The sequence below is a fragment of the Planococcus citri genome, chromosome 2, assembly GCF_950023065.1.
Source record: "Planococcus citri chromosome 2, ihPlaCitr1.1, whole genome shotgun sequence".
Classification (NCBI taxonomy): domain Eukaryota; kingdom Metazoa; phylum Arthropoda; class Insecta; order Hemiptera; family Pseudococcidae; genus Planococcus; species Planococcus citri.
Genome location: NC_088678.1, coordinates 19003540 through 19018160, shown reverse-complemented (window position 1 = coordinate 19018160; position 14621 = coordinate 19003540). Strand labels below are relative to the sequence as shown.

General features: G+C 36.2%; 1 protein-coding gene across 2 annotated transcripts in view; it reads left to right on the top strand.

Annotated features, from left to right (window-relative positions):
- Nucleotides 1-4495, top strand: part of LOC135834891 (procathepsin L-like) — a 40662-nt gene extending 36167 nt beyond the window's left edge. For both annotated transcript variants that reach the window (XM_065348869.1, XM_065348870.1), the window contains exons 6-7: nucleotides 3971-4139; nucleotides 4239-4495. In XM_065348869.1, coding sequence (XP_065204941.1) covers nucleotides 3971-4139; nucleotides 4239-4459 — 390 coding nt within the window. In that variant the 3' untranslated portion in view covers nucleotides 4460-4495. The remainder of the gene's footprint in view (nucleotides 1-3970; nucleotides 4140-4238) is intronic.
- The last annotated feature ends 10126 nt before the right edge of the window (nucleotides 4496-14621 follow it).

Here is a 14621-nt window from a genome sequence, read left to right as displayed (position 1 = left end):
GTGGTGGCGGGGTTGGTGGAGGTGAAAATGTACTCGAAGTATTCGAATGCACTTCCATGAAATTCCTACATCTTTTCCCTTTAAGTTGCAATACTATTCGCTAATGCGATCTAAGAGGGAAAGATCTACGCCCTCTGAGCTAGGTCTAGGTTGATGGAATTCTCTCCCTTTGATAAAGAATTTAAGAAAAGGGTGTTTCAAGGCCAAGATCTAGCGGCACGTGTAAGAATATTGCACCAAAAATTAGTAACTTAAGAAAAAATATTTCTAACTCTAAGTTACTTAGCTACCTCGTTTTCGTGATTTTTTCCTTCCAAATAGTTCGAAAAAATGTCTAAGTAGCAGGCTGATAAAAAAGTAAAGTGATTTTTCTATTTGGTAATTAGATCTATGTATCTATAATTACGTGATTATCTCGTCTCGCCACTGCAAGCAGTTTGGAAACAAGGTAAAAAATATAAATTATGCCTAGGGATAATTTAAGCTTTGTCAAGTTTATCAATTCGATTCTGATTGGACTCAGAAAGATGTTTAAATGAAAAAGAGTCTACAAAACAGTATCAAGAATTGAGGTAAAAAATATTGCACTAAATTTCTAACAATCTATGCTTATTTCTTACGCATGTCCTATTTCAATGTTGTTTCATTTCCGAGATTAGTCGGCAAAAACACCATTAAAATAAGGTAAGAAGGTGTATTGTATTTTTTCAACTTAGTAAGTTTTTACTTCGTGCTTAAAAAACTTACTACATGCGTCGAAAAAATACAATATACATTCTGGTGGGATTTTGATAATTTCTGTACACGAATGTTCACAATTATCGAATCCATGCGGTAACCTAGAGTTTATAGACTAAATAAATTACGCGAAAAGACACCCTCTTTTTCATTGAGAAGTGTTGATTTTTAATGGTGCTATGGTACATTAAAAACGTCACGTTTCCCTATGCTGCTGTGTTCATTCACACTCAGCATCGTAGCTCCTCTGTCTGTGAAGGACACGGTGCGAGATCCCTAACCTAGTCACCTATTTATTTTGGAACTATTCGTCTCGAAAATATTGTGACGTTTTGGTCAATTTTGGGGTAATTAATTTCGTCTATAATTGTGTTATCCTAAGTAAGGTTAACTAACTAGGCTATTAGGTAAGTTTTATCCTCATTTCGACACTGTTTTCTTCTAAAACATGCAGAAAAATACTTGTCAAAAAACGAGGTGAAAAGATTTTTTAAAACTATGCTTAAATTTTCAAATTTAGTGACTAATTTTTTAGCCTTTGTCAGATTACGTTCCAATCGGTTCTCGGAATACTGAGATTGGTCAGATATCGATGACGAGGTGAAAATCTAAAATTAGATATTTCTAGGTGAATTTAGCTCTTTAACATACATTCCGCCCCATGAGGTTTGGAGAAAATGCTAAATGAGCAAAAAATCTAAGCATAATTTTATATTTAGGGTAGAATTCGTAGTAAGTCCAGACATTTGCCAAACCCGTCTGCAGTGAATATAGTGAGATTATTCCAAGGCTAACCAAAGATCTCAATTTCTTGAAAATCAATGAAAGTGCGATCTACACACCAGGTATAATTTCAACTCTTGGTGCTTAATGTAGATCTCCCTACATTTTTTGAGGCTAACCAAAGATTTTCAGATGGCAAGACTCACTTCGGAGGCTAACTTCCAAATAAAGCGCAATGAGAGTGCAAAGGGCCTCTGTGAGTATCTCAACCTTAAGGAAATCAATGAAAGTGCGACCTACACAAAAGATATACGTTAATACCAATTGCTAATGTAGGTCTCCCTAGAGTCTCGCACTCTTAACCCGAAAAATGAGGACATTAGCGACCCATTTGATTTCAGTCTGGTACAAGTACCCATGTCGAAAATCAGCATTTTTCGTTTTAAAAGTTTGAGAGTACCCTTTTTCCAACAGACGAAATGAACAAAGTTCAAAATTTCGCTGTTTGGAAAATTCTTCTACTTATGATCCGAATTAGAGGAAATTAATCGACTATTTTTATTCGTTTCATAAGTAGGGTGGTTCTAACTATAGGCTCCTTTAACTGAAAATTACGTGAATTTTCAGCTAGAGGGTAAAATATTTTCCTTAATTCACTACAACGTGAGTCTCAAAGTGTAGACTTACTAACCCATCTTTAATTTATAAATAAATTAAAACACAGGTCCCACGTTCAGGCGCCAAAATAATGATATAGTGTAGCTAAGAAGCCCTACGTGTTATAGGGGGGAATAAATCCTTTACCTATGGTGGTGAGAATTAGAAATATTCCTTAGAAGGGGAATATTTCTAAGTACCTAGATAGCTCAGAAGGGTGGTAGTTTTCCTAAACTGCCCTATACATCATTTAAAAAGTGTATACCCAATAAATACGAATTCTGTAATATTTACAAGGTATATTTATAAATTTTTTACATAAATTCATTTGACCTACATGATTCTACATTTGTTTGTTTGAAAGGCCCTAAATGAATTTAAAACGAAGATAGATCTTACCATACGTGTGATGGTATAGATCAACATATTTTTAATCATAGTCCAAAAATATGAGACTTCATCCTACCCCATCTCCGAAGGTGTAGGATTGCTAAATTTTGCTTAAACTAATTTTATTTACACGAGAAAACAACATTTAAATTAGTCATCATAGATTACGACGCCTTGCTCGTAATCTATGAGAGGTGAATACAATATTAAAAGAAAGTAAGTGTATCCTGCTTACCACAAACTGTACGCGTTTTCCATCTCTTTCCTGGTGGCTCACCTAATACTACGAGCCGTCGATGGAACTTAACCAAATGAGACACATTTTAATTCTTTGCCCATTTCGGTGATGTCCGGATACATCCCAAAATGTCAAAAAGGTACACTCGTTATTAACCGTGAATATTTCGGTTAATCTAGGTTGAATTGAAACATTATCCATCAAACGATGAGATGGAAAAAACGAAAGAACTTCTGCCATGAACTCCGAATAGATGTCCATGGCTTAAGTTTTATTAACGATGACGATAGAACTGACGTACGCGCGATGTCAGAGCCAAAGTCCGGAGACTAGATTTAGTTGCCGGAACCATGTCCGCACGCATCCAAAATACATCACAATCTCTTCGCTAGCAGCTTCGAGATCTGTATTATAAAGAGACTTGAGATGGTCAAATCCCTACCCCTATTTCCGGGGGACCAATAGCGTACTTGCTAAGTACACATAAATTAGACAATTTATGTGACTTTACTAATTAATGGCCAAAATCCCTATCTCGGCCTATAAACGTCAAAGGCTGTCAAGAACTGTCAAGGGCTCGCGAACCCTTCTGCTTTTACGTTTGCCGACTCGCGGGTGCGGCCCTATATGCGCGAGTAGATCGCGAGTACCTCGAGTACTTAGCCTATCTAAAGAATTTACACACGTTCCCAACATTTCATTATAAGGGGTTCTTATTATATGCACTACCTTCGGCAGTGGGGCCAATCTGCCCTCTGTCACTGTTATCTCTAAAAAGTCTCTTTTCAGTAAATAAATAAACTCTCATGACGATTTTGGCCCCCTCCATTGAAAACCTAGCTGACCCCCTAAAATGGCTGAAATTTAATGTAAAATACAAATTTCAGCTATTCCAGGGAACCAGCTTGGTTTTCTAGGTAGGTGGGTAATATCCTCATGAGAGTTCATTTTACTCAGAAGAGGATTTTTAAAAGTGCTGGAACTTTTGCTTTGAAGCTATATTTTTTCAAATTTTTGAAAATTGAGAGGCCCATCGCAGCCAGAGTTTTTCAAAAATGGAAAAAATAAAAAATATGGAATTATTCTCTCACCAGAGGTCACCACTTTGAGGGCTGGAAGCAGAAGAATTCACGATTTTTTTTGTCATGCATTTAAGGACCCCCCCTATACAAGCATGGATTATCTGAATGTTGTTTTCTTGTTTTTTCTTTAAAAATATAACAGAACACAAGCTGCAGATACGCTCGAAATGAACATGATTCTTCTCGTACTATCAAAGAGTATGTACAAGTATTGCCACTAGATGAAACAGCCATTAAAGTAGCAGTCAGTGCGGGGCCAGTTAAGTGTTCAATGAATGCTTCCGATTCGAACTTTCACCTATACGAATATGGTAATTCAAATATTTTAAGAAGTTATTTCTTTGAAATTTGTTGTTATACACAATACGAGTACTAACCCTAAATTCATATCTATGCTTTTTCAAAAATAGGTATCTATAACAGCAAGAATTGTTCCCAAGAAACTACAAATCATGCTCTTGTAATAGTTGGTTATGGTACAACAAATCACACAAAGCAAGATTATTGGCTGGTCAAGAACTCGTGGGGTGTGACTTGGGGTGAACAAGGCTACGTGAGAATAGCTCGAGGCAAAAATGTTTGTGCTATAGAAACAAATAACATATATATACCAAGGTCGAATATCAATTAAGAATTGTGAAGCTGCATTATTTTCAAAATGCATACTTTATTTATCGTATTATTATGTATATGTATTAATTATTTGGAAAATAAATATTTCAACATGATTGCAGTTGCGATTTCGGCTGACCTGTCAACCAAAATGACCGCCATTTTGTTAGTAGGGCAAACCTTCTCTTTTTTGTCAAGTTTGCTTTAAAATGTTTCTCTAGTTGTCTCACATGATTGAGGGGGGGGGGGGGGTGCGATTATTCCTATTGTCATAAGCCGGATTAGGTACTAATAAAGTTCACTCCCTTCCATTTTATAGAATGCCAATATCATCTCTCCTTTTGTCCAGTAATTTTCTACCCGACGAGAAAAACATCGACTAATGATAATTTTCTTTAATCCCTCCCCTATGATAGCATTTCCCAACAGGAAACCTCTCGTCTTGGAATTTTTTATACAGTAGCCCATATCGCTTTTTAAATCGGCGTGAAATTTCTCGCTTTTGAAAGTCGATTTGCGACGCGAAAAAGAGAATAAAAAAACGCTTTAAAATGATAATAATTATGACTGATGACGAAACGTCAACCGGTGAAGGGGAGAATACGCAGCGTGATTGCCGAAGGGAAAATGTGGAAATGATCCGTGAAATGAAGACTTCCCTCGATGCCAAATTCGGCAGCATACGATAAAGTCAAAAATGAAGACCAGCAGCGGAAAATAAATTAGAATTTATAACAATGTAATCAGTATTCAACGATAACCGTCTTATACTTACCCTTCCTGTTCCTTGTGTTTGGCTCAACGTGTGATGTGGTCTTTGGCCGGTAAATATATATAGAGGGCGCTTCTCTGGAAAAGGGTACGTAGGGTAGGGAGAGAGACAGAAAGAGAAAAAAATGGCAGTATTTTATACGATTATAAAAGCCAACTTCTGGTACGGAAAAATCTTTTATCTTCGGTGTAATCATAAAGTCGAGGTTATAACCATAAAGCGTGCGTCAGAGACGCGAGGTAGCAAGGTGAAGGGATAAGGAAAGGTGAACGTATTCTAAAAACGGTTCATTTCGAAAACTTTTTCGAATCTGTTTAATTAAAAGAAAAAATATTGTCGCGAAATGTCTTCGAAAGTTGAGTCGTATCGCGACTTAAGGCATTTCTTATTTTTTCCCAACACGCAGAAGGTACCAACAACTGCAGCAGAAGCACAAGCAGCAACCGCATCCTTACCAGGATGGGAAAAAAGGGTTCTCATTTCGTTATTAGTACGCTTGTCACGCGCCACATCTGACAACCAGTGTATTCTTTTTAAGACTAGTTTTCTGCAAGTTGGAAAATTTATAACGCGAGAGGATTTGCAAGTGGCCTCGGTGGGGGGGGGGGTGAGGTGAGTCTCCGGCAGCAGGACCAAGGTGCACATAGAGAAATTGTTCCATTCGAAGAGGATTTTACATCGCGTAGAGGGTGCTGTCGTAAAATGTGTAAAAATTGGGATTTACTGGCTATCATATCTTAGGGTTAAAAAGGTAAGTTGAATTCTCGTCTGCGAGGCGAAAAACTCTTCTGGAACGGTGTGAGAGGCGAGTCGATAACAAATATCCATTTCGTCGGCGAATAGCTTTTATGCAAATTACTTCATCGTGTGAATTTCACTACAGCTCGTACTCGTACTTTGGTGCTGTGTCGACAAATAATTCATTTTCATTATTTTTGTAAAATTACCAGCTTTTTCTTTTCCCTCTCTGCAGTAGGTTTTGCTGTGGTGTGTATGCTTTGTTGGGCCTTGTTTTCAAGATTTTTTTTTCACAGACTGCTGCATTTGGCTGAGAAATTGGGGTAGTAAGAGTATTGATGTTTAAATTCTCAACACCAATTAATATTGAATTAGAAGTTTGCTTGGGGTTGAAAACACGAAACATATGAATAGCAACAGCCAAAAATGAACTCTTATTCAATTTGTTGAATTTTCTAGTAATATTTGGAATTTTTTAAATCGAGAGTACAAAGAAAAGCCATCCTAATTTTTTGATGTGTCAATCAGCATAAAAAGTTGTATGTACTTGAAGTAGAGGAGAAGGTACAAATATGGACCCCCTCTAGCTTTTTGGCTTTAAAGGGTAGAAAAAATTATCAAAAATTGTTTTCGAGTATACCATTCGAAAGGCCAAAGACTCTAGTATATTGTATTAAAAAAATATTTTTTTTTGTTGAAAACTCACGGAGAAATTTGAAATTTAAAAAAGTGACATAAAATGGTACAAATATGGACTCGGGTACAAATATGGACCCCCCTCAAAAAATGAATAAAAATTTCAGAAAATTGAACAAAAATTTATTTAAAGATGTTTTTTGATGCTTTGGACTTGTCTTCTTTATTAATAACACTTTTCTCGGTATTCTAAAAACCATTGAATCAAAATTAGATGAAAAAAAATTTAGGGGTCCATATATTTATACCCATGCAAAAAATTGGCCAAGTTTATGAATGAAAAAATCATGGTTCCATTTTCGACACTTTGGACTTGTCTTCTTTGTTAATAACACTTTCCTCGACATTCTAAAAAATATTGAATCAGAATTAGGTAAAAAAATTTAGGGGTCCATATTTATACCCATGCAAAAAATCGGCTCATTTTATGAAAAATGAAAAAAATTATGAAAATCAGTTAAAGTACAGACAAATATGAAAGTATATTGTAAGCTACTTACTTCGCTAATAATTTTTTTCCAAACTTTATTTGAAGTTGATGAATTACTGAATGAAAAACTTGTAAAATTTTCCATTGGCAAGAAAATAATGCGCAAAAAAAACAATTGCTGATGAGAGACACCCAAGTTTGCATGGATCCAAAATAAGTACATGGATCATTGATACTACACTACTATGTAGTATAATTTTTAGTACCCAGCATGACCATAGCGCTAGTGGTTGTACACTAAACCATGGGGGTCCATATTTGTACCTGGGTCCATAATTGTGCCTTCTCCTCTAATTTTTTCAGAATTTTTGAGCATCCTGCCACATCCCTATTGACAAAATCATGCATAAAAACGGGTGTGTTGATTGTGTATGCGTGAATTTGGACTTTAAAAAAAAAAAAAAAAAAAACATGCGGTTCAGCCTGCAAATAGCATGTGTAAAAGTAATGTTAAAGCATGTAAAATGAAAGAAAAATTTAAAAAAATTTGTGCCCTGGGCGGGAATTGAACCCAGGACCCGCAGTTGCTATTGTTCCACACAACCTAACCCACTCAGCTACTTCGCTGCTTGCGAAGAGTGGGGTTATTTCCGCATGAATGTTTGTGAGTTGTGAACTTATTAAATTTTTCTCTCAAGTCCAAAAAGTGCAAACATTTATGGGGAAATAACTCTACTCATCGCAAGAAGTGGAGTGGTCGAGTGGGTTAGGTGATGTGGAAAAATAGCATCTGCGGTTCCCAGGTTTGATCCTTGCCCAGTGCAAACATTTTTTAAATTTTTCTTTCATTCTACATGCCTTGACATTACTTTTACACATGCTTTTCACAGGCTGAATCGCATGCTTTTTTTTGAAAAAAATCCAAATTCACGCATGCTTGTGCTATGCATAAAAGCATGTGTTTTAGCATGCTATTGCATAATTATTGTCAATAGGAATTATATAGGGGAACAAGTTATTTGGCTGCAACTGTAATAGCTGTCTCAATGCCATTGGAAATCAGCATAGAAGCTAGAGCTTTGAAGTGTCTTGCCTGTAAAAGAACCCCATATCTAGAAGAAGAAGAGTTGCATGAGGCTGTTACTATAATCCAGGATTGAGCCTCAAACAAATGGAATGAAATGTGGTTGAAGTCACAGCACGGACTATGGACAAGGAAACTATTTGCCTCCATTGCAGAAAGAAAGAATGTGGATATAGACTAAGATTTAGACTTCTGGGTTGCCCAAGGCCTCAGCAGCAAGAGGTGCTTTTGCAAATTCCTTCAATTCATAAAAAGATAAGCTAGCCCTTACTGTATATGCGGACAACCAACCGAGACAGCAGAGCATATAACAACAGAATGTGTCAGATTTGCAGACAGTAGACCTGAGTTACCTCTAAACCCTGGTGACAGGTCACACATGAGCTATATGAGAGAAGTAGTCAAACAGTTTAGGGAAGAACAAGGGTAGGCACTTGAAGGCCCTATCACAAGGGTGAAGACGCCTCCAAGGCAGAGCCTTTACACAGATTAAGAGGGCAGAAGAGCCCAGCCCTATTATAGTTCCTGAAGGTGTTAAGAGTTCCAGTTAGGTAAGTATGGGTGTTGTAATTTTCCTTGACTTGTTATAAGTCATGTTAAGATATTCCTTGGAGGCAAGCTTGTGCGTGTAATTAAAAATTTCATGTGCAATTATCAACGTTACACGCCAAGTACCGGGGACTACCAGTCATTAGCCAAGCTAATAGATCATGCACACCATCTGTTGGCAGAATCAAAAAGCTGAAACTGCTTCGAGCATCTATAGAGGTCAACACTGAGGAGCTCAGGGTCTCAAAACTACCCGGCTATAGCTCCAAGGTGCTTGTGTAGATGTCACTAGTAAGTAAGTGGGAAACTACTAGTGGAAGCTCAAAAATAAATTTCCATGAGATATGTCATCAACGCAATAGAGGCAACACCAACATAAAGGATGTTAGCCCAAATACCCGATTCGACGTAGGGTTGATTTGTACGCAATACCGCCTCGAGCGGTTATACGACTCGATGATGATGATACCAAAATTAACTTGCCCCACCCATGGGATGTTGGGAGTGGGGTCCCCTTGAAGAAAAAACAAAACAAAAGGGAAGGTGGCTTCAAACGTGATTCTGACCCCTGACTTCAAAAAATCCCAAATATTTCAATGAACCTAAACCAAAACAAAATCCGATCCTTTAAACCCCAAACCTGAACCTGATCTCAGTGATCTCTTAAACCCGAACCTTGAAACTCTGATTTCAATCCTGATCGTGATTCGGGATCTTTTAGATTCAAGGCCAGAACTGCTAGAAAAGAATTGATTGATGAAAAAACTTGAACTGGAACACAATTTTCAGTCAATGTTTTTGAACAGAGTGGGTCATTTTCATTATTTTTGAAAATTTGAGGTGTTCCTAAAATATTGATATCTAACATTTGTGGAACCCCTGATAGCAATTATTCGAATTGTTCCAAGTTCTGCATCAGAGGGTGATAACTAAAATAATGTTTTATTTTTGGTTATTTCAAGAAGTAATGGCTGTGGTTCCTTTTGGTGATGAAATTCATTCAGCCATCACCTTTAAATCAATTTTCATTTCCAAAATTATTTTTTCCTAGTCAAGATGATTAAGTAAGTAATTATGTTTTTAAACCTTGACTATTCGGAATTGTGTTTTAGTGAATAAATATCCACCTTAAGTGACTTGAAGAATTCATCGTGTTTTAGTGATGACATTTGTAATATTGTGAAATCGCAGATTTTACTTTCCAAAATAGTACTCGCATGAAATTTTTTGAACTAGACAACGCTACATCGAAAGAGCATCCAAAAACTTATCACCGGGCCAAAATTTCAAGTGCTAAAGAGCATTTTTCAAGATTTTTGATGAATTTTTAAAAATCACATTTAGGCCAAAAAATGAGAAAAAAAATAAAAATTTTCCCAAATTGACCTAGACAGCTGAAATTTGAGATGTACTATATTTTCGACCAGCCAAATGGATTAGAAACTGTTTTAAACCATCTTAAGCAGTTTATGAAGTCATCAAAACATTTTCGAAACTTGAAATTTCTACAAAATCTTATCAAATGAAGTTGGAAATCCAAAATTCACGCTGCACTCCAACTTAAACACGCTATTAAGTCAGCCGCTCGTCAAGTATAAGTCATTTTGGAGTCTGCAACGAATTTTTGAAAATTCCTACAGAGCCTCCAGACTCCAGTAGATTTTTGAAACTTGAAATTTCCACAACATTTCATCAAATACTGTTGGATTTCCAAAATCCATTCTGTAACTCTTTCAATACCTGGGTACGCTATAAAATCGACTATAAGTAGATTTTGAGTCTCTTTGAAGTCTGTAGCGAATTTTCGGAAATTACATGGAGCCTTCAGAAGATTTTTCACAGCACGAAAATTCCATAAAATTTTACCAACAGAGTTGAAAATCCAAAATTCAAGCTGCATTCCAACTCATATAACTCCATTTCATAAAATTTTGTGAAAATTCAAAGTTTCAAAAATCTGCTGGAGACTCCAGGAATTTTCAAAAAGTCGCCAGAGTCTCCAAAATGACTTGAACCTATCTGCAGTCGACTTGATGGTGGGCTAAAATTGGAGTTCCGAGTTGAGTACGGATTTCCGACTTTGTTTGGTAAAATTTCACGGAAATTTCGAGCATTGAAAATCTGCTGAAGGCTCCAGTTATGTCCAAAAAGTTGCTGGAAACTTCAAAATGACTTGAAATTCAGCTTCAGTCGACTTCATGGCGTATTGAAGTCAAGTTTGTGGAATGAATATTGGCTTTCCAAAAGCATGGGATGAATCTTCTGAACGCTCCAGTTATGTTCAAAAGGTCGCTGGAAGCTCCAAAACGACTTGAAATCTACCTTCAGTCGGCTTCATGGCGTATTGAAATTAGTTTGCAGAATGTTTTTCGGCTTTCTAACTGCATTTTTGATGAAATTTTGTGGGAATTTCAAGTTTCGAAAATCTGCTGGAGGCTCCAAGAATTTTCGAAAAATCGCTGGAAGCTTCAAAACGACTTGAAATCCACCTTTAATCGACTTCATGGCGCATTGAAATTAGTTTGAAGAATGAATTTCGGCTTTCTAACTGCATTTGATGAAATCTTGTGAAAATTTCAAGTTTCAAAAATCTGTTGGAGGCTCCAGAACTGCTCAAAATGGTTTGAAATTGTTTCCAATCAATTTGGCAGTTCAAAAGTAGGATATATTTCAAATTTCAGTTTTCTAGATCAACTTGGTAAAATTTTGATTTTTTAAAATTTTTGGTACAAATTTAAATTTTAAAAATGCACTAAAAATTGAAAAAATGCACTTTAGCTCTTCAAATTTTGGATGGTGACGCATTGTTGCCTACTCCTTCAATTTACCTTTGCCTGCTTCAAATTTCTTTCGAGTCCACGAGTTGCCCTCATCAGATACTAATCAATGAACAGTATCAATATTTTATTGACAAATTATTGAGTTTTTGTTGGCGGATATATCGTCGAGAATATTCGTGTGAAAAAGATTATAATCATTTTTTGCATGCAAGTGCAGTGTTGTAAGGTTATACCCTAGATAATAACGCACTTATAGCTACGAAGTTTTCTGATTTAATCTTACAGAAAACTACAGCGCTGGAACTGCAAACCTAAGATTTCGGCCGACCTGTCAATCAAAATGACCGTCATTTAGTCAGTATAAGGCCAACTTTTTGACAAGTTTTCTTTAAAATGTTCCATTAGGATGTTCCCTTTAAGAAAAAAGTTGTCCCAGAGGATCAGGGGAAGCTGCAATTATTCTAATTGTCATAATGCAAGACCATAGGAATATTCCCTTTTTTAAATTTTGATTAGATTTTCCCCCTTTAATGGGGCACGATTTTGCGTAATTCATGTGAAACTCACATTTCAAATTATCGACTGACAATATGCCCAAGTAAACAAACCCTGCTTTCAAAACTGACCTTAAAATCAGCCAAATCATCTCACTCTTAGTTGCATTTGAAATTTCAAACAATCTCGGCCACTGACCCCGGAAAATGAAATGATCCTCTTCTATTATCACATCAAACTGAATTTTTCCATTCAACGTCGAAAAGAAAGATAGGTAACTCTCAAAAAAAACAAAGAGAACGAAAAAAACCAAGCGGAAAAAAAGCTGGAAAAAACACACCAAAAAAAGGCAAAAGGTAATATGTTTCTTAGCGTGGTAAAATTACGACTTTCGGGAATTAATGAATATAAAATACTACTACAGCGAGACGAGCGAACGAGAGAAAGCACCCGAATGAGCACATCAAGCAGCGAGCACGGTGCAGTGGCGTTGGTGTATAGAGTTAGAAATCTGAATAGTTCCTCACTTGTTATTTTTAATTTGCACTTTTGAATAAATTAAACTTGCCGAGCAGTTTACTTTGGCAGCAGGGCGAAATAGATGTGTATTCCGGTGAGCTGATTGAAGAACACAAAGTTGGAATTGTTGTCGAGTAGCGCGAATTCTGCTACGAAGGGTGGCGCGAAACGGGATCCGGATTAACATAAAATTTTAATTTCGATTCACCTTGAAAACGAAGATGGCGATTTTAATTCGGCGATGAGTTAACCTTAATTTGGCATCGAGTGTGGGGCACAGGAGGGGTAGGCATTTATTTGAAGATGCAAATTAGCTCTCAAGTTTCGGTGCGTTTTCTCTCGCCAGCTTCTTTATTTGCTAAACAGAGAGAAAATACACGCCGACGTAAATAAAATAAGCCCCGACGATGTACACTACATAGGACTACGCGGTGCTTTCGACATTTCGATAGAAAATTAATTAAAAAAGGTAACGTTTTACCAGGCGTTGTTCTGCAAGTCCAAAAGTATACTTACAGAGAACTGAACGAGCGAAACTTTCGTCATTCTCGATTCCCCCCATCCTCACTTCTGGATCCTCTTCTGCGTCTGGATTTAAATTAGAAGAAAATTTACAACGGTGAGAAAATTTTCCAAACGGATAAGACGTCGAAATACGTTAATTACAAGGTAATGAGACGTTTTACTGGGAGAAAAAACAAGCAGAAAAAAATGTTCGTTCAGTTTTACGGACAGTTTCGAAGCATTTTTTCTTTTAAAAGTAAAGAGAGTTCGAGAGAAGCTTAATTCGAGACTTCCAAATTTTAAAATTCAGGGTTTCCAAAATAATTCAGTTTTCAAGATGAGAAAATAATTCTACAACAAAAGCATTGAGTGGACTCTTATTTCCAAAAATTGAATTCAAAACTGAAGTAGCTTCATTTTAAAAAATATATAGATACATGAATAATGCGCACGATAATTTTTTCAAAAGTCAGAAAAATAGGAAATCGTAGCCAATAAACTGTTAATTTTCCAAGATTCGTGTCGTGTCTCAAAATGGGTTGAATTTGATCGAAAATCGAGACGATTGCGTATTTACGGCAAACCGGTTATGCAATTTAATTAACACATCTACACATTGCATAACCAGCCTGCTATGAATCGAAACACAATTTGAAGCAAAAATGAAATCAGTTGAAGGGTAGTTAGGGCCGTCGATGAATCATTCCCAATTACCATATTGAGGAAAATACCCTACCAAACTCTCCTTTTATTTTAATTTTTAGATTTTTACTAAATATTTTTAAAATATGGTATTTTGACAGAACTAAAAACGATTTCAGATACGTACTGAGGAAACAGTCCCGTATACATTTGCAGGTGATACTGCAGTTTTAAGCAGAAGCAAACAGGCATAGAATGACTTCCCGATTGGCACATAATCAGATCCACACTCAGAACCACAGTCAGATATTGCCGTTTTGGCAGTCAGAAAATACAATCTGACTACAATCTTACTGATATGTGGTCATATCCCTATTCAGAATGCACTGTCTAAAAAATGCCATCTTGCCAACCGGGTTAACGAAGTACCATATTGATTGAAGCCTGACCCTGAAGAATGAAAGATTCAAACAAACTAGATACCATATCTGGAACATACCCTACCAAACATATCCTTTTATTTTAATTTTTCAGATTTTTACTAAATATTTTTTGAATGTAAGTATTTTTATTTATCAATTTTTATTTGAAAACCAGTATCATCGATCACTTTTTCCGTCTTTCTAAAACCCCTCCATTTTTCCAATTTCATTTATTTTTACAGAAAAATTCAAATGCACACGCATTAAATTTTTTTACAAAATGAAATTGGAAAAATGAAGCAGTTCCAAATCAGTAAACAAAAATGAGACGGTGCTTCTGTTTTAGTTACTTGTTTTTTTTTATTTGTCGTAGGTACGAAGCTAGCGCGAAAATTTTTCAAAATTTGTATTTTGACAGAACTAAACAGTTTTTTTTTATTGCATAGATTTTATTACATATTCGGCTTGTAAAATTTTAGAATGGTTGAAAAAATTTTTTAGAATGCTGATTTTAAAAATTAGAATGGAACAGGCCCAAGTAAGGGTGAAA